The sequence below is a fragment of the Ischnura elegans genome, chromosome 12 (genome assembly GCF_921293095.1).
Source record: "Ischnura elegans chromosome 12, ioIscEleg1.1, whole genome shotgun sequence".
Classification (NCBI taxonomy): Eukaryota; Metazoa; Arthropoda; class Insecta; order Odonata; family Coenagrionidae; genus Ischnura; species Ischnura elegans.
The window spans coordinates 32734956-32756317 of record NC_060257.1 but is presented as its reverse complement, the minus strand read 5'-3'; the positions used below and the strand labels follow the sequence as shown (position 1 = coordinate 32756317).

The window sequence follows — 21362 nt, the reverse complement described above, 5'->3', positions numbered from 1 at the left end:
AATAACCATTAGCAATATATCTCGGCTTCTTAAAGACCATCAAAAAACAAATACATTTGCAATTACTTCCCGACGCTAAATTATGGAGAAAACTCAATGCAATTATGCTTAAGAAAAGGAGAGTCAAATAGGAAGAAAATTTATGAAGCTAATCTAGCTGAAGTGATAAAGAAATGCTTACTCACCAGAAATTCCTTTTGAAGTAATGCCCTTTCCCGGCACCAAGCTTGCCAAATTGCTGCTACTGTTTGTCGCTCTGACAGCCATTGGCTTCACTGGCTGTAAAATTAATACACATAAGTTTTATATATATAATATAATAATTGTTTATTACTCCAAAAAATATAAGTACAGAATAGAATTAATTACCGAAAACGGAGTAACTTTAGGTAGCCATTAAGGACAACCTGTTTTTTGGCTACCATCATATGCTTAGGGTCATGCTGACATATAAACATTTGAATTGAAGTAAGCACAACATTTGAATTGAAGCGAGCACAACATTTGAATTGCAACAAGAACAACATTTGAATTGAAGCAAGCACAACATTTGAATTGAAACAAGTACGTACATATATATTACATGGTATTACATCATATAAATCAACAGTTATGTGATTTAACTTAAATAGCAAGCTTTCCTAGTGAATCAATCACCAAACAATGCCATGGATATAATTAAACAAATATTGTAAGAAAAAAACTAGTGATGGGTCGAATGGATTCCTTGATTCAATGCCAGAATTGAAATGAGAATTTACCAAGGTGAAAAATCAATTCCAATTCCAGTAGTACTTCAAGCCACAAACATATACACAACAGTCATTTGAAAATTTGCACCACGCAATTGTAAAAACCAAACATCTTCAAATCAGCGTAATGACCATTTCTTCCATGCCATAGTGCCATGGTGATGAAAATTCACTAACTCTTGATTTACTTTGTGGTATTCCATTATAAGTTTTCCTGGATATCAGACAATTACTTATACCTGAGTTCAGCATTCTTTCGGGCTGCATCCGCGTCCGTTGTCGAAGAACCACAACAGTACGTTCCCTGATTGGTCAAAAGAAATCCACCGAATTGGCGCCAAAAATTGACTGTATAAGAGAGGACTAAAAGCTTCACTTCATCCTTCACCTGAGGACGCTGGCAGGAGAGCTGGCGAAACTGTTGTGGTTCTTCAACAACGGACGCGGATGCAGCCCGAAAGAATGCTGAACTCAAGTAATCACCGCGGAAACCTGCGTACGAACAAATTACTAATACCACTTATTTTTTATCAGAGCGCGACCCAGGTTTCCATGAATTATCATCATTTTCAGGCGCAAACTATGATTATTAAAATTAAATTAGGTGGAAATTATTAAATGCTTTACTGCACAACTTAAATTAAATGAATTAGCAATTACTTTATAATTAGAATTTGTAAAACGTAAATTTCATCATGCTACAGGGAGTCAGAAAAAGAACAACTAATTTTGCCTGCATTTGAAAGTACTCATACGTTCTTCTTAATGTTGTTCTCGTTGACTCATCAGCTCTATACATATTTAAATGCTTACTTTCAAAGATATTTTTTGTAAAAATGTTATGAAGAATTGGATCAAATAATGTGCAAACCTTTACATAAGATGTAACTATTCACAATGGATTTACAGGGAATCACAGATGATTTTGCTGTATATTCGAAATTTGAATAATTGATAACTTGTGCCATCAATCATCGAATAGTATAAAAAGGTCACTATTCAAGGTATTCGGTGATATGACTATTTCAACGTCCCATCCCTAGTAGATACATTCAAGAATATAACACCTAGCCTTAGTTAAGAAATATGTAACCAAATTATGACAACTGAAATAATTCCAGACTCAGACCAGAAATTTAACGCTAATACCCAGATTCCTAGATTTTAAACAGATACACTACTGATTGTATTTTTATCATCCTATATATATCAGTATGTATAAAATTTGTAACAATCTCTCCATGGCAATGGGAGTCAAATAATTATGGACAAAATTTATGGAAGACAAAACGTAAATAAACAAAACGGGAGTACTGCAGAATGGTGGTGCTTAATTGTATGAGTTGTTGCTCTCAATGTTTATACCAGAAGTACTTATTAAGAGTGTTTACAATTTGTGTAACTAAATTTGACAAGTTAAGGTATGTGTCGTCACACATGATTTTTTTTGTGGGGGCTTATTCAGGGCTATTTTGTTTAATATTACGAGTTAATTTGATTTGATGAATCAAAAATGAACGTTACAAATTATTATTGAAGTTTTTATGCCACTTCAAGTGTGTCCAATCCACTTTGCTGTTTTGGAATCGTGTCAACTCAATCAAAACAAAGCATTCTATTTTATCAAGAGATATTACAGTTGAGGACCTCAAATCAGGAAAGGTGGGGACCCAAGGGTTATTAGATTTCTGGTTTTTCTGGATTTCTGGTCTTCATGATATATTTTGTAAATTAATTAATTTATAAGTGCATTCAGGCTCCTGTGCTCAATATTTGAGATCCCTACATGTCCCTATCCAGGTTTTTAGCATATGTTCATAGCGTGTGCTAACTTCCTGCTCGTCCCAGAACAAGGCTCGAAGAGTGGTGCCACGAGGTGGCAAGTCGAAACACTATGCAAAGGAATTTTCAAACATTCCGGTTTTCTGGTATACAGAGTTTCTGGATTCCAGATTTGAGGTTCTCAACTGTACATATGTACTCTTATAAACAGGTGAATCCCCCAAAATATTTTAAATCAATGAGGCACCGAGTCAACTCTGGAGGATACGCACATACATCACCAAATCTGGAGATACCTTTGACTCAGAGTCCAGAGCACCTCCCGCCGATCCACCCTTCCTCTTCGGCCTCTCCTCCCCTATCCTCTCGCCACTCGATAGAACACCCGACCCATCGACCGAGTGGTTGAGATGCTGGTGGGACACATGCGGGAGGTGCGGGTTGGGGGCTGACGACGACGATGACGACGAGGATGACGATGAAGACGATGACGAGGACGAAGAGGACGACGAAGAGGATGATGATGACGACGAGGAACTGTTGTGCATGGGGGGTGGGGGAGGCGGGGGCGGTGGGGGAGGGGGCGATGATGGGTCCCCGGAGGGCAAACCATTGTTGCTCAACGGGCCACCGGGCGAGTCGCCCACGGATGCCGTCGATGAAGGAGATCCTGCTGTGCCATTGTCATTGCTGCCATCTGTCACAGAAGATGCCGGCAACGTCACCTGGAAATGCATTTAACAAATTATACATTATTAAAACATACATTATAACATACATATAATTTATATTATATTACATATTTTAACTATAGTGAAATAGGATAATGTCAATGACCAAAACAACAGACATTTTGAATGTTTAGGGGTTGCCAGATTTACATCTACTTATTTTAAAAAAGACTATTTCTTTCTTCAATAACATTTCTTGTATTTTGTCGTACTGTGTGCACAATAATACTAAGTAAGTATCAGAAGGATGGGTTTTATAAATTCCAATTAGTTTAAAGTCAAAAAAACCATTGAAAATGTAATATTAATCTGTGAAAGTACTTAAGATGATATCCTATCAATTGGGAGTGAGTGCATTAATGCTTATGACAATATAAAGAAGAACATCTGTCTGCAGTAGATGTTAATTGGAATGAAGTGGCAGTCCTGTAAAGGTAGCAGAAGATTTGATAGTTGATTCCCTCTGCCTCAAATTTATCAACAAATTAATGACTAAATCTTCTGGCATTCTTTACAAATCAATAGAAAAAACCGTTGACCATATCAACTCATGTAAACAATAGCGACCATATTTGTTTCATAAGGAGTCCCTGGAGCCTCAACCCACTTTACCCAACTGGCATATAAGTGATTGCGTTTTAACAGCCAAATGATCTATTCCCCAGTGCAACAATAGAACTAAAAAACCATTGTTTCCGTGGTCATTAAGTAAAATAAACTCAAGAGATATCATCTTTTTTATGCATGCATCGAAAATGAAGCAAAGTTATTCTCACCCCAGACAACTCAATTTCATCAAGGCCAATGATGTCATCATAGATGTACTCATTCTCTTCAAAATCCGGATCTTGTGATGATTCAATATAATACTCCACATCATCCTTGATCCTTTGTATCTGCATTAAACAAAAAATAAAAAAAAAGAAGCTGACATTAGGTTATTATTCAAGTAACAGGCAAAAAAAACTATCATCAGACAAAAAAGTGTCTCATATTGATACATTGTATATTGCATTTGGCCATAACCATTAACCCTCAAGTCACACCTGTCGTCCAAATCTTTTTTGAATCACCAATATCAAATAAAAATAAAACTCAAGAGCAAAATTATTTCCATGCAAAAATAAGTGACTGCATAAGTTGAAGTTTTTCAGTGACTGAAAATTTTCTGTGACCTGTCCACACCGAAAAGTGTGAAAAGGTCAATTTTTTATTATAACCAGTAAAAAAAACGTGATGAGAGCAATTGGATTAAGGAAGAAACAGCGATACTGGACACCAAAACATTGAGTAATTTTGACCTTTCTTTTGATGTTTAGATAAGTCAGAGTTAATTTTACACATGAGCAATGACAAGAATACCATAGAAAACAATAATGTTCTTTACTTTGATCAGGAGGAAATACCTTATCTTATTCAATGCAACATTCATATTATATCCTTTACACAAATATGTATTATTTTACTACAAAAAGCTAGTGCATGTAATTGTAATCAATACCTGAACTTATTTAGAATATTTATGCCAAGAATACATTTTTTCTATTCATTGTACCATGCGTGCAGTACTATTTTTACAGAAGGCGGACTATGTGCCTGTATATGTGTAAATAAATACAAAAATACAATGAACTTCATAAAAAATCTATCCCCAATGCAAGAGGTTGATGGTGAACTTAGGATACAGACAGGCACTTTGATTAATAAATATTCATAGCCATATGGATACAGTACCTGCCCTACTTCCACAGACATATTATCCAGCATCCTTAACAGTGTTTCAAGCTTTCGTATGTGGTGCCTGTGTTTTTCAAGCTTCCCTTTCAACTCTTCCATTCTTTCCGCCTTTTCCCTGTCCTGCCTCTTCTTTTTGGCTGCTAACAGAGATTCAATTTCACTTTCAAACTGGTCCACCTGTAAAATAAAGTGCAAAGAATGTCACTTCATAGGACAATAATTAGCTTTAGGTATAAAATCAGTTTAAGAACTTATCAGAGAGTGACATCTATCTTGGTATACGATTCAATTACAGTGGAACTTGGTTAGTACGTTTCTGAAGGGACCACGAAAAATGAACGTACTAACCAGGAAAACGTACTAACGAGGAAAGTAAATAATAGCAGTCCGGGTTATTGCAATCTGTGGAAAAGTCGTCATAATTACAATTACTATCGGTAGTTCTCATAGGATCGCCTACCTGAACTCTTTTCACATTTAAAATCAAGAAAATGAGCGCTACCATGAAAAACAAACCCTTTTCTGAATAAAAATCGCAATTTTTCATGGACATCCCGGAGACGATTTCATGATTACGGCGTCTATCTCCCGTGATTTATATATATTTACAGAACGAGGACGAGTGAAGCTCAGACAAGCGAAGACAAGTCATTTTTCTTTCTCACAGCGTACTCGGAGAATATAACAACAACCCGGAGTAGGTCAACTGGTTTTTTAAACATCATAAAAATTGGGCAAAATTATATTGACTTTCAAATTACGGCAACAGCCGTAGACATTCGCTTCTGGAATGATACCATTTCGATTGTAAAATCGATCGATATATCGACTGATGACACGCAAGATTATTAGATTACGACGTAATTACAAGAAAATTTTATATTAAACAGTTGAAATTTACATTCAAAATTTGTCTAATGTCATCTGCTTTCGTTCCGAGATCAAGTATTTTTAAGCTAAGCTTCGCGTGGAGATCCAGAGGATCGTCTGCTCCTGCAACAGTAGTCAAGTAAATACGCACGACGTCGAGTTTATGGAGCAGTACTGCTTTAGATAATGTGGGAATTGTCTAATACCGTTAAGACTCATTTCTTCATCATGATAACTCGTGCAATAGCAACAATTGCCCACTCACGAACTTTATGCGCAGCAGTGGGCACTCCCAAGCGCTCCAAAGGCAACAAAAGGTGAGGAGCTCGGGGTGGGGAAAATTGGGGCTTCTTATTGGCTGTAGTTTTTCATAGTCAGACATTCCCGAAAAATGGCCGCATTTTATTATTCAGCACGTCACAAGAATTCAGAAATGCATTTGGATAAATTACGGTAGAAGAAAGAGATGTGGAATGAATGGAAGAATGTTAATGGCTAATAATAATAAATTAAATCATGAATTCAGACGTTTGCGACCCTTAAGAAGACACTAGAGAACGAATTGCGGGTTGCGTCACGGCAAGCAATTGAGCGTACTAACCAGGAAAGCGCAATTTTTTCAAACGTACTAACCAAATTCTTTTACCTGTATTTTGTTCGGATGGTACCGGGACCGAGGGAAATCGCCGTACTAAGGAGGAAAACGTACTAAGGAGGAACGTACTAACCAAGTTCCACTGTATTTTATTCCACTGTAAATGCAAAGAATAAGAGTTGCATGTAAATCAATGATTAATTAATTTTAATCATACCTATAACAGTAATTGCCTATCATTCATTTCCTTCAAAAACAAGAGCACACTGACAAATTAGCACCCCACAGAGAAAAAAAACTGAATACAGCATGCTTTCCGCAACCCACAACAACTTATATACAAAAGGCTACACAAACCCCTTCTCGTTACACCTGTCACTCCAAGAATTGACCTTATTAATTCCCTAACGAAAGAAAAAATGGACGAACAAGGCATAACATCCATATACACAACATGTCCTAAAATTTCATAAAGTTTTTCCAAAATAAAGAAGAACCCCTGCCTAAAAATCTCTTAGAAAACACAATGGGGGATAACATTTTCACTTAGATCATTTGTAAACGGTATGAAGAGATATCATCCGAATGATTTTCATAACTCTTGCATGGTCCTCATTTCAATGAAAGTTTTAGTTTCTTGACCATACTAATTGAAAAGCATTTCAAGATACAGTATAGAGCTACAACTAACCATCCTTATGGAGAGCAAAGCCTAGAGATGTGCGAGTACTCAAGAGTCGAGTCGATTCGAGAAGATTCGAGTCGAGTAGTTGGTACTCGAATCGAGTGCTTCGTGTACCATTTCGAATATGCAATTGTGTAGTTTTGGTTACAGAGCTGTCAAGGAAGAGCTATCATCAAATTTGTTTAGGAATCATCATCAAAGCTCAAGTAAACTATTGCTTTTAAAGTTGATAAATCATTTTATTGCCTTGGCCAGGGAGTTTCAGCTTGCTTTACACATTGCAGTCAACTAACATAACAGTCGACGTGAGCACTGAATACCTTATTGTCAGTGGCGGCAGCTGACCCTCTTCCAAATCGGCCATATATTCAGAGTAATTCGAGTGGACCGTGTCGTAGCTCATACTTCCTGATGTGATGCTTTTACCTAGTCTACTTTCTTTGCACAAATGCAGAGAGAATACGTAAAAACTAAGATTTATTGGAAAAAATGTAACTTTTAGGTTTTTCCTGTGTTTGATGGCAAAAGTGGTGCCATCTTTTAGCCTATATGAGTACTACTTTGTCTGAGTGTTGTTTATTCCCTTGCTGAAGTTTTGTTTCCTTCTTGAACACATAGATTAAAAGTCGTTAAGGTAGATTAAATGAAGTGAGAAATAAAGAATGGTTTATTTTAGTGTACACAGCTAAAGCTAAGATCTATTGTCTGTACACTACGTCCACTTAAATTCCACGATTCAAGATCCATGAAAATATTTCATATAGTTTTAATAAAAATTACAGAGGTATGCAAATCTTGCAACTTTGGCTAGAAAGTAAGTACTCACACATTCTAGCCACACCAGTGAGTAGCAAAAGACAATTTTCGGCAGGCATTTATAATGTAACATGGAGACATCAAAACCTGCTGCCTGAACATGTAGAACAATTGGTTTTTCTGCATGAGGATTTGAAAGCATAAAATCTTACATGATTCATTTATCTACATAATCTTTATTATACCTACGCAAATGACATTACTCAGGGCTCTTTCCAGCAGTTTGGATACATAATTAAATTAAAGTATCGACATATTACTAGAGGTTAATTCATTTCAATAATGCAATTGGAACTTTTTAAGGCACATTCATTCATCCCGTAATTCTGACACAATTACAATCAACGCTCCTCATCGTCTTTTCCTTTTTACATAAGGCCAAGCATTCAGGACAGAAAATTCGTTAGGGGATAGGAAAAATGAGAATATGCGGTGCATGCATTGTTATATTGCCTGGTCCAGAAATTAGCATAATCGACTCAACTTGATACTCGCGAGTAGTTACCACTCTACTCGATATCAAAAATTATGACTCGCAAATCCCTAGCTAAGCCAAAATGAACACTCACAAGAGAGAACTAATCTATCCACCATCTCTTTCTTAACAATTTTCACTATGGTTTCAGAGTCACACTTTAATTGCCTTAAGAAACAAATTGTTTTTAGATGAACAAGGGAGAATGGTAAAGGACAGGAAAATATGAGTATGGGAGTATGGAGGGGCTTGCTAGGGAGGTGATAGACGCACAATCCCATCAACAGTTTGAGAGAATTCTTCTCAGGTTTCCAACTTAATTGGGGTCTGCATGGTGGATAGATGTTTGAATAGTCTCCCAACAAAACATCCGCATCCATCATGCAGATCCAAACCCAGTTGGAAACTCAAAAGAAATCCACCACAATAATTCATGGGAAAAGCTTTAGATCCTTCAATCGACAGTTTATTGAATGACAGATCATAGAAGAGAGAAGAAGAACACTCATGGTCAGTAAAAAAAATCAAATAAAGGTAATCTCTTTTACCTGGAGATTGAGGGAATCAATAGAAGCCGCTAACCACATGGACATGTCTTCCCTCTCCCTCTGGGCTGGGTCCACTTTGTGTGACTGGCCGAGCCCTTCTTTGGAATATGCCTTTGTTTTGGTCTCACGCTCAACTACCTTGAAGCGCTCCATTTGCTAAAAATGGTATAATTATGGCAAAATTTTAATACAGGGTGTAGGGGCCTATTTTTTTGCTAGAGGAATTAAAAAAAAGAACATAGGTGTCATTGGCCAATTATAAATTGGCCAAGACATCTACCTTCTCGTATTTAATTAGGATACAAACAAGGGTATTTTTTGGATCCATCAAAAATGTTGGCAAGAATTTATTCACTGCTTAAACATTCTGGTATAACTAAATGGAACCAAGATATATGGAAAAAAATCACAATGTACATTCCACACTGGGAATTTATTAACACATATGGTAATATAATTAGTTTACCTTGATAATGATATAACAGTACTGTACCATGGTCAAAGTGTTAATAAATATTTTGTGAGGAAAGTACAAAGCTAATTCTATTTAGCTACGAATCTTTGGATAATTTTTCATTCCAATGAACCAGGGGTACAATAAAGTAGGTGTTTTCAGGGAGAAACCACCCCTACCTCCCTACTTGAGGTTGTTGAACAATTATGGACTGGACAAGGCAGCGATGGATAGCCATTTTTCATCCAAACCCTTTCTTCTACCAACCGAAGATTTCTGTATTATGGTAAAGATGAATATTCATGTCTTCAGGGTTTCCCACAGAATTGTCCCATGCTAATGGGGAGATAGTTTTATCGGTGACACAATGATCTCCTAACACCATCCACCAGAAAATGTGCCAGCAATTCCCCCCCCCCCCCAAAAAAAAACTTTATATCCACCAAAGTGTTACGACAGGGTTCCTGCAGACTTTCCATTTCAAATTTCCTGAATTTCAGTTCAATTTTTTTTTCTGACTTTATATCAATGGCAAAGCAGTCATACTTTAAGATTTTTATGGAATAATGCAGAGAGGCATATTGTGAAATTAAGTTCAAGCAGTATTAGTGAAGCAGAAAAAAATGAAGGAGCACTAAATCAGCACATTACCCTGTGCCACCCAGCCAGAAGGGCAACAAAATGCTGCCCTCACCACTCACATGCAGCAATGCTCATTGCATTCAACTATGACTCTTATCTTTTTGCCATGCCTCTGGAGTTACCCCTTAACCATTACTTAATTTCCCAGAGATTTCCAAGACTTCCCAATTTCCATGAAAGCAAAAAATGAAAATGGAAAATCAAAATGTGAATCACCTTGATGTAATGTTTGGTTTTTTCCCAGCAAACAATAGCAGTGAAATTTATCTGGTCTCACATTGAATAAGGTCACCCACATCTCCATCCAATGTTTCGATGTGCAACCACCCATCACATTGCCCAATGTCCTCCAGGTTCAGGAATCCAATGTTTGGAATCCTGGAGGACGATGGCCGAGTTGCACATCAAAATGCCAGAAGGAGATACAGAGGATCATACACAGTGTCAGATCAGAGAAACCTTCACTGTGATTCCCTTAGAAGCAGGTTCCCTAAGTTTATGAATTCTACTCATTCCTAATTATAACCGAGAGTAGCATTAGAAATATTAATTGAACTTGAGAAAGGTCAGATTGATGTATTACAGGCAAGGAAATACATAAAAAGTAAATTACTTTAAAGAAGGTTATGAAATAAAAAAATTAATGAGCACACATTACTTTAAACAATAGCACAGAGAGAAAAATTTATTAACCCCTTTCACTCACAAAACAAGGCACATAATAAATGCGAATTAGCTGTATAACTGATGTGGAGAATATTCACCGTTTCAATAAGCTTGCGATGTTCAACCAGAGATGACTTATCCTTGATGTCCTGAGAAGCCAGCCACGTCTTTATCTGGTCCCTCAGTCGTTGGAGTTTCTTTATTTCCTTCTTCAGATCAGCTTCGTATTTTTCCTTCTGGTTTGAGTTGGTGGCATGCTGCACTTTTTTCCAAGTGTCTTGAAACGTATCAACTCCCTCGCTTACCTTCTTAAGGCAGCGGTCTATCTCACCTGCAGAAAAGGAAAATTCTCATCAATCAACTTTCCACAGCACACACTGATGGAATACAGAATAGTCCCATAAATAATGAACCCAGCAACTTCAAAATCTACAATGCTTGACATTGGTACAGCCAAAATTGCACGAGTTCCAGTGACTACATACAAATCGACTTGTTACAAGCAGTACCTTGAAAAACAATCACCAAGTTGCTGGTGTGTACAAAGTAGGGTTTCTAATCTCTGACATTGGCTTATTAAGCATGACCCACTTCTGCACCACAGTGTGGAATTAAGGCGTCAACACCTTTTTCAGTAACAAGTCTGAAATTCTCCTGGGAAGAATTTGACTCAGTGGTGTAACTGGTACCAGACCAGCAATATGAAGATTTGGGTTTGAATCCCAGCAAAGCAATAAGTTTTTTTTTCATAGAGAATTTCACCTTTAGTGTACTCAATCTAGGTGGTCATAATTTTGTAAATACTCTACGGAAGAAAATCCAATTGCCCTCACTAGAGATCGGACCTGTGTCCCCCAATTCTCTCCAGAAGCTCTGTCACTTAATCTACCAAGGATTCCTCTACCTAGGCCAAGTTTTGTTGGCTTTCAAGGAGAAGGTGATGCATGCAGCCACCCTGAGGTAGGCATACATTGTCACAAGATAGCATGTTTGTCCACACAGTCCTGAGGCTTAAGTCAGAACTTTGAATGATAGAACTTCTAACAAACATATTGTTTAAAAAAATAGCCACAAATATTACAATAGAGAATATTACAATTCTCTAGTTGACCTGGTGTCGTCACCCGCTGCTTATTTAAATTGGTCTATAAATGAAACCACTTCTGTCACTGAGGGGGAACACAATATGAATTTCGAGGAGGAATAAGCTATTAACCAAAATTTATATTTGAGATGAGAATTCATAGCTTTTTAATTCTATTTACTGCGAGTGCAAATACTCTACAGCATGCAATGGGTATTATGGATCACTCTACAATTATCACTGCACTGCGGACCTTTTTGAAAAATGTATAAAAATGTGCTGTAAGATACAACATAAATCAAGCTTATATGGCACAGACTAGGATGTTCCCTATGCAATTTCCCAGGAAATACAGAGTTACCTGTAAGTGTACATTATGTGTGAATGTTCCACAGAGGAAAAGCCATTGCCTTGACTCATATTTACACAAATATTCAAACTCAATACCCCAAACTCAGGCTGGCTGCTTGAAGGTTGAAAAAGAGGACTCACAATATGAGTCAGGGGTATAATCATATGCTTCTGCATCAACTTTAAGATAGTCACTCCCAAAGAAAATTCGAACTCCCCAATGATATGCCACGAAATCTGGGTGTGAGACAGGTTCAATGACAAACTTAACATGATAAAAATCCATTATCTATAAGATCACGGCAAGGTGCGCCAGGCACCTCAAAACATATTTTCTCTGATTATTTTTTCTGTAAATATCTAGGGTTTCTATTGTCTGATCCTACCTTGTTTCCGACAACTTGCTGAAATAGGCATATTGAAATGTCAATTTTCCCTTTAAGACCCATAAGTGGGCATCCTATAATAGGGGTTTCCTTCATCAAAGAAAACGAAAGGCATTGATTGCGATTCGTTACCCACCATTAGTGTATTCATAATACACAAATTATTTGGTTTTTGAAATACCGGTTTAGACGAATGGCAAGGGTCAAATTTTATCCTCATTTGAAAAAGGCCAGATTGGCGCCCATGCGATTCCACTCCACGTGACGTCACAGGGACCTAGTTTCTACACGAGAGGATAGGAGTTATACATCGTCTGAGGTTACCAATGCATGCATGAGGCGCAGAGCTCAGGGAAACATGTCTTAATAATCACCTATTAAAGCTGGCTAAGGTCGGAAAGTTTTCTTCGTTTGATAAGGTATTAATAAACCTTTTTTTAAGCCAAGCGCTACCAGCCAGCAAGGTACTCAGCTACCCGCTAGCATCCTGCGTCCTATCAGCGCTCAGAGCCTCGATCAAGGTCACCTCACAAGGCGGGAGGGGGGACCAGAAATGCGTCGCACGGACTTTTTCCCATCATTCCTACTTACGCGTCGCGTTTTCGCGCGCTTGAAATTTTGCACTTTTCATTTAATCGCGAAAAATAGATATTGTCATTTAAAAATCTAAAAGCGTGAAATTCGTACTCCAAGAGTAATAATCTTTCGATTTAGGCAATAAAAAAATAATAGGAAACCACCCTATTACATGAGGCATTTATGGGAGAAAGAGGGTCAGGCCGATTCTCATTCAATCTTACAAGGGGGTGAGGGAGTATCCTGGCAAGTATCACGTAATTTTTTTTATTCAGTCAAGAACAGTGTAAAATTGCGACCTTAGTAATCTTAAATACTAGTCTTAACTAATTTTAAATAAAAATAATTGAACAAATTGTTTTTTTACAAATCCACAGCAATGAAGCATAGATTACCATATTTACATTGAAAATATGCATTTTGGACAATTTTGCGTGAGATTATTGGGAGGGGGTCAAGCCTAAACCTCATCATATTTCACTGAAGGGGAAGAGTGGTCCAAAAATCACCTCACATAATTAATGGATGCCTCTTAAAATAAGTATCACCTTGAATAACCCTGTTAAAGAGTTGTTAAGGACTCTTATAATGGTGTTGATATGAATTGCCAGAACAAAATTGTAGACAGGGATAAGAGAATATACTATTAACTATTGAACTTTAAGTTTTTAATTCTGGATTTACACCTGAGCTATGATAAATTGGAATATTTTAGGAGGACACCTGCTTGAAATCAGTAATCTTATCTAAATTACAGTTAAGCTACTGTGACCGCTCTTAACCATTTAGAGCGGGGAGCAATTTAACCCTATCCTACGACTTTTTTAGTCCCAACAAAGATTACACCAATTACTTCTTCACATTGAAATCACGTCAGATGGACATGATGCTGTTGAAGTTATAATGTTAAAATCAAGTTGACTTTCCTAGCTCGTATTATGATACAGAAATGGTGCTGCAACAAATTGTAGGATGGTTTTTTTGTAGCTTTGTACGTTACTAAGGAGTTAACAAAAGGGAACCTAAAAAGAAAAACCAGCTTCAGCAGCTGGGAAAAACTTATTGATTTTTTTATACACTAAGCACAAAAGGATACATCAAAAAATGCGTTGATAATACGGAAAAATTCATTTTTTCCAACTCTATCACAATGGAGAACTTGCAAGGATTTTGTACAGCCAATTTAACTCATGTATCGTATAGAAAATCAAAAATCTTTAATATGTATACTTTTCTTTAACCTGAGTGACGCATATTAATTGAACAGTAGCGCTCTGAAAATAATGATATCGTTTTACGGCCTTTATGACGCGTGACGTCATATATGCCGTTCCGTGGCATGGTAACCAGGCATAACAAAGTGTTTATCAGTTCGAGACGCTTGAAAGTGGATTTACCTTGAGATATACAACTCCTGCGCTATAGTGCATGTTTAAAGAAGTACGCTAGCTGTTTTTTATTTTAAACTCAAGAGAATTATCGGCATGGAAGCTGGATATATTCGTGCGGAGCCCGGAAATCTGCCCGAAGTGGACTCTCTCATAATGATGGAGTACTTAATGAGCTGTGACAAGTACACATCAGCTGAAATACGAAATGTAAAGGCTTTGCGGTAAGTATTTTATGTTATTTACAAGATAAATGAATGCATAAGTTGTTTTCATGTGAATTCTGTTGCAGAAGGTCGTCATTAATAGCAAAGTTGAGATAATACAGGTGACCTTTTCGCAATGTTTACATTATGAATCTTTATTCTAGATCAATGAGGAAAGAATACATTGAGAGCGCGATTGGACGTGTGCAATTACAAAGATCAAATAATTTATGCCGGGTGAAGTGTGAGATTTGTCCGGAACATAAAGTTACGGCCAAAAATTATAATGCCACCATGGTGTTCGACGAAGCGTCGAAGACGATTTTGAGCCTTGACTGTCACGATTGCACAGCGTCGTCAGGTAATTATAATGAATCGGCGTAATGATTTATTAATACTAGTTATTAACTAATTCATGCATATCTTTATTAGTAGCTGAGACCACAGTTAATGGCTTTATAAGTACGTTTATGTTATGATGTTTATTTGTAGTGGTTTCAAGTAACTCTTAAATTGAATGTAATTTCATCTAAGTGTAGACGCATACCGACGTTTTTATAGACGAAATATTCACGTAGAATCGATGGTAATATGTAAAATAATAATTTGTAAAAAATAAAATGTAAATTATTTTTCTGTAAGATGACTAATGATACCATGTTTATCACTTCATGTTTAAGGGGGATGCAAGCATGCCTTGGCTTTCCTAGTGTGGCTCCACAACAAGAGCTTAGAGCCTTCCCCAACTGAAGTTGAGTGCTATTGGCGCAAGCCACGTTTGTCTGGTGTAAGAAACCAACTCCTTAAGGCCACTGATCTAGGAAATTTAAAGCCTGTGGACCCAATTCATGGAATTGGTGATTTCAAGGACCGGGTATTGATGGACTGCAGGGAAAATAACAATCAATGTGTTCTGCTGGCTTACAACTCTCCCTCTAACTCCCTTGAGCAGTTGGACTTATTCCATTTGGGAATTTTATTTAAGAATCAAAATTTGACGAATAAGCTGTATGAGGATTTCATTCAATTTGTTAAGTCAAAAATGACCCTGCCCCTTTGTTTACAAGCATCATCATTGACTGTTGGGCAGGCATCATGTCATCTGTGGCATAAGTTGAGGTATGCACGAGTGGGTGCCTCAATGATTTATGCAGTGGCTAACTGTAAGATGGATGGTGGTGGTGTCCTTGCAGAGCAGTTGTTGGGTGCTCGACCCTTTAAAATCACAGGGCCAATCAAGAGGGGGAAAGAGCTAGAAGGTGATGTAATTAAGTCATTAAGACGAGAGTTGGGTGTTACTTTTGAAAATACAGGACTATTATTGAAGGCTGAACTCCCTGAATTTGTGGCATCGCCTGATGCCATTAGTTCTGAATACGTGGTTGAGGTGAAGTGTCCCACATCTGAAAGATGCAAGTTAAATTATATTGGCAAATGTGGGAAAGTGGGCAGTAGATGCCATGCACAACTGCAACTCCAAATGTTGTTTTATGGGAAGGAAAAAGGAATATTGTGCGTTGCTGACCCTATGTACGAAGTCAATTCCAAAATTGAAATTAAAATTGTAAATTATGATAAAAATTTAACAAAGTCACTGGTTGACAGGGCCAGGGAATTCTGGAGAAAAAATATATTTCCACTGTTAATTAAAGCCATTTGATTCCAATAAAATGTTTTAATGGATTTTACTGTACAATTTCTATTTAAAACCTTAGTCCATTTAAATTCCACCAGGTGTCAACTGTCTGGCAATGTGTAAATAATGTGAATATGAAAATATGAGTTACTTCTAAAATTATGGTAAAATAATGATTTCAGAGGTTTGTAGAATGCTTTTAATGCCTTTACTTACAAGTATTGCTATAATAATAGGCAAGCTCTCACTAACTCATTAAATCTTAATAACTAATCACACTTCTTAATTATCTTATTTTGTAAATTTATCAACCCTGCAGCTATTTTATTGACATAACTTAAACTCACAACAAGATTTCTGTCGATGCATGCATTTGGCTTGAGCATTTTGAACTCCCTTAATCTTCCAATGACTCGCTCAATATGGATTCTTAGACTAGCAATCCTCTTACTATATATAACATCAGCCTTGCTGCATTTTTCTCCCACTTTAACTGAGGGGGGTCTAACTAACCTGCATCCTTTCTCAGCTAATAAGTGGTCTATTCCCTTAAACCCTCTGTCAGCCATCACTTCACAGCCATCGGGTAACTCGTTTAAATAGCCACAATCTTTAACTATGCTCACATCAGTTGCTCTTCCTCCATAACCATCTGATAAAAAGTTTATGAGGCCATCTGGTGTTGCTGAAATTAAGAATTTAATAGTGTTTGCCTTCTTATAATTAGACCAAGTCAATGCTTGATGCGTTGGATTGGTGGGCTTCTCAATCTGTATTTCGTAACAGTCAATGATGCTTTGAACATGGCTGAATCTAGCACGAAATGGCAATGGTAGGTTACTTTTAATGTCTTCTGACTTGGGCCAGTAAATCAGTTCAGAGAGGCATGAACTTATTAGAGGGGTGTTCTTACTAAAAATTCGTGATGCACAACTTTCAGAGCAGCCAAAGTTATACCCTAGCTCTTTGAATGTTGAGTCCAGCTTGATTTTTTTTAAAGTAAGGAGAACTCCTGTTACACCACATTTCACTGTGTCAGCTATTATGTTAACAACATTAACACTTGCTTGCGGCAAGCCTAAGTAGAATTTTGTGTCACTCATATAAAGTCTTACATTCAGATTGAGTTCATTTTGGGTTACGAGAATGCACGGTAGTTCGTCACTTTCACTTTCCTCTTCTGAATATTCTTCTTCAATTTCAGAAGAATCACCCTCGGAATCAGAAGAAATAGAATCTTCTGATGAATACTGACTATTTCCAATCTGCATATAGCTTGAAGATTGTATCTGTCCATTATTTATAGGGGAGCAAGCAATATCCTTCACGGATAAAAGTCTGCACTGAATCTTTTTGCTTCGAAATTGAGGCCTAATGTTCACTTGCGAGGAAAAATCTCTCTGATTTTCTGCAGAATATAAAGTAAATTCACTTTTCTCTAGCATCGCTTCAAAGTTGCTAGTGGAAGGTGAACAGAATGGTTCTATAGCAGCATCAGTTGCATGAGGTCCAATATTTCCCTGCCCAGGGGAGCCACGTTGAGTTGAGGAAGGCTCAAAAATCACGTCACTTTCCTCTAACTGTGCACTATTGGAAAGCAGGCATAGTCCTTCAGCTGCATCTCTTATGTCTCCTTCCGACTCTTCTAAAAATCCTTTATCTCCCTCTGTCTCCTCAGAATCAGCCTCCTCCAAAGCACTAATCAAGGATTTTCTTGCTCTGGCGTCACTACAATGGCGCTTCCTCTTTGGATGCATGCATTTTCTGTCCAGCTGACACTTAAATATATGGGGTACAACACTGGGTTTTAACTTGACTTTCCCTCCATAGTATTTAAATCTAATGAAATTTTCCAGGTCGTCTTCAAGCTAAAAAAATATATATGTATATAAATGAATATCTCGCTCACATCTACTCTGTACTGCTTTACAATTTTCATAGTGGCTTACATTATCCAAAGATGTTGTGATTTAAATGAATTGAAGACAAATTATAGCTATGAAATAAGAGGTTAGAACCCTAGATGAGGAAACGGAAATGATATTGAGTGTCATTTACATTCAGAAAAGACGTATGAAAATTCGAATGGATACAATTCAGAAAACAATTAGTTGGGGTTATACTATTTGCTACCATATTCCATTCCACAAATCTGCATGAAGACATCTTGGGAATGGTTCTGTTGAGGAAAGTACTTCTTATTTTATTTATTCATCATTAAGGAAATTAATTACTGTATTTATTTATTATTGAGGAAATTACTTCTTACATAATATCTAGGGTTTTAACCTCTCACTTCATAACTATAATTTGTCTTCAACACACTTAACTCACAACTTTTGATTGATTGAAACTTTTAATCAATAAAGATTACTGAACTTTGAACTTATATGCGTAAATGAAATTATTTGGAAAAACCAATGAAGTAATTAAATTTATAATTACATTAATTTTGTATACTCACATGAAAGTGATCCTCGCATACGAATCCCATAGTTTTCTTCGATATGTCCTCAGGATTTCTCCTCATTGCTTTCAGCCATAGTAAACGCAATTTCCTTTCACTGGGTAATTGAATAAATGTTTTCTCGGCCGCCGTGAAAGTTGTATGTCGACATCCGGGAACCAAACAGTATTTATACCGAACTTTACTCATGGCCGAACGCTGGGCTGCCATATTGTCCAATAATCTAACAACGCTAAAAATAAGCAAGTCTAAAAATATAAGCGAGTCTAAACAACATTCAGATGTTAGCAGTTTCCAAGGTTACAGAAAATTCAGGAATAAGTCGTTCTCTGCTCGCAAACCAGTTTTTCAAAGGGAACATGAGTCATCTCCTCTGAATGAACTACCGAATTTTACCGATGAATTCCAGCCTTTCGCCGGCGCCTGCGGTGAAAGACGTTATGGCATTGCCGATAGCAAGGGACATTGAAGAGAGATATTTAGTAAAATTTCACTTCGGTTCCGCCACCTACGATGCTCATTATATACGTGTGAAGCATCGTTTAAATACTGGTGTCTTAGTGTAGCGTTTCAGCTTCTTTTTCATTAGCGAAGTATACAGTTTCATCTTGGGGGGCCAGCAATCCTGCTTGGTGCTTTCAATTTGGTACTTTTCCGGCGAATAGATAGCGTGAAGAGTTCTCGGGATCGGGTCAAGAACTATATAAGTGCCGACGTTTGGATATGAACTACAATATCCGACTACAATAGCCCTGAGGGCATGGCCGAGTCGGACATCGAAACGACGGTAGTAAACCAAGTTCCTGACCCGATGGCGCGCCACCGGATCAGAAACTGCATAGTGATCCCGATAACTTTTCACGCAATTTTTCTGACAAATTGCCATTTAAGTTACATTTAATTACCATATACGGCTTCCCAGCCCTCCCCAAAACTCCACCCTTGCTCCTTTTCCCCGTTAGTGCCGCCCAGAGTCCCGGAGGAAGCGGGCGGAACGGCGGCCCCCGCTGTAGTACTGCCTCGGAGTCCTCGGAACGGCATATATGACGTCAGACCCTTGGAAACAACCACGCCCCCTTTCGAACGCCGTTTTTCGCGCCGTTAGATTTTCGACAACTTTGAGAATTTTTATCTCGGAAACGAAGCGTTACCTAGCCCTCAGGTTTTTTGCGTTGTGCAAGATTCAACGTCCTCTATCTCCTCTATTTTTTTCAAAAAATGTGCAAGTTCTCCATTGACAGAAAAGTAAACTTGGCAAATGAGCCCATTCCGCCTCTTTTCAGCAGATACCTCCTGCAACACCCAACTGCCACATATTTTGGCTATCAGCTAATATGTCTGGTCAATCATAACTGACACCACTATTTGTCATGACAGTTCAGTAGAAAAAGGAAAGATAATTATGATGATAAAATTCAATATTATAGTCATCCTTAATCAGCCATTTTTTTGAATTTGAAAAAAAAAAAAAAATAAGCTGCCACCCACTTTTCATGAAGCGCTGACGTTATAAGACTTCTGGTTCATTTAATCGTTAGAGTAAATCTACTGCTGCGGAGATAATTAGCTAAAAAAGATGACAAAAACAATGAACCACAAAAGCCCATGCACAAAGCAGTTTACATTGTCAACAACTTAACTGCAAATCGATTGACCACCTATTTTTTTGTCACATATCGATAAAGAATAAGGCAAAAGACTAAAAAATGGAAAAACTATAAATCTATTTATTATTCAAACTATCAAAACCGACGCTAAAATAAGAATGATTAACCCATTCCTAAGCGACTAGCTCCCATCCTTCACTTCCACAAAATACTTCGGCATAATGTTTGCAAATTGATCTCTTCTTAGGTTGGATAGGTTCTAAAGAGCTCAATAGCAAGCTATTAAGCTCAAAATTATACCCCGAGCTGCAGCATTTAAATAAGACATTAAATTATTAACATTCTAGGCAAATAATCATGAAAGTTACATATTCAAATTTAGTTAATATCTCATTTTATTATCACTCATTTATGAATACCTTACATCTCTCACAACTCAAAACTCCATTCTCAACAACCTGCTCTGTGGTCATACAAGACAGGTACTGTCACTGTACACTATTTTTGACAATTTCGCCTATCAGGGGATAATGTAAATAAAGGATACAAATGCCCAGTTTCTTTTTCTAGGGGAATGAGGTAAAAGAGCAATCCAGTGCCTTTCGTAGCAAATTGAAGATTTCTATATTAGAGCACTGCCAGCACATGTGTAAACCTTCGGCAGAAAACAGCTATGCCACACGTTTTTCCAGAAACAAATAAACCCTTTGACCAGGTAATTTTATCTAACAATGCCCACTTAAAAAAATACTAGAGACATTTAAAATGTCCGCAGTATTATATAACATCAGCCAGTGCAAAACCCAGGAAATATTTATACTACCTAGGTATATCTAAATAAATTTACACCTATACAGTGTGTGCTTTTCTCAGGTCATCTACGCTAATGCTTCTTTTGCTTCCAGTAA

At 37.3% G+C, this 21362-nt stretch overlaps 1 protein-coding gene across 9 annotated transcripts in view; it reads right to left on the bottom strand.

Moving 5' to 3' along the window:
* The window catches only part of LOC124169223 (CCR4-NOT transcription complex subunit 3), a 69910-nt gene that overhangs the window by 45958 nt on the left and 2590 nt on the right, over positions 1–21362 (bottom strand). For 8 of the 9 annotated variants that reach the window (XM_046547756.1, XM_046547758.1, XM_046547757.1 and 5 more), the window contains exons 2-7: positions 10852–11084; positions 8992–9147; positions 5000–5179; positions 4042–4161; positions 2807–3259; positions 186–279 (exon numbers count right to left, since the gene is read on the bottom strand). In XM_046547756.1, the coding sequence (XP_046403712.1) occupies positions 186–279; positions 2807–3259; positions 4042–4161; positions 5000–5179; positions 8992–9147; positions 10852–11084 (1236 nt within the window). The remainder of the gene's footprint in view (positions 1–185; positions 280–2806; positions 3260–4041; positions 4162–4999; positions 5180–8991; positions 9148–10851; positions 11085–21362) is intronic. The other variant, XM_046547760.1, reaches the window with a different exon arrangement.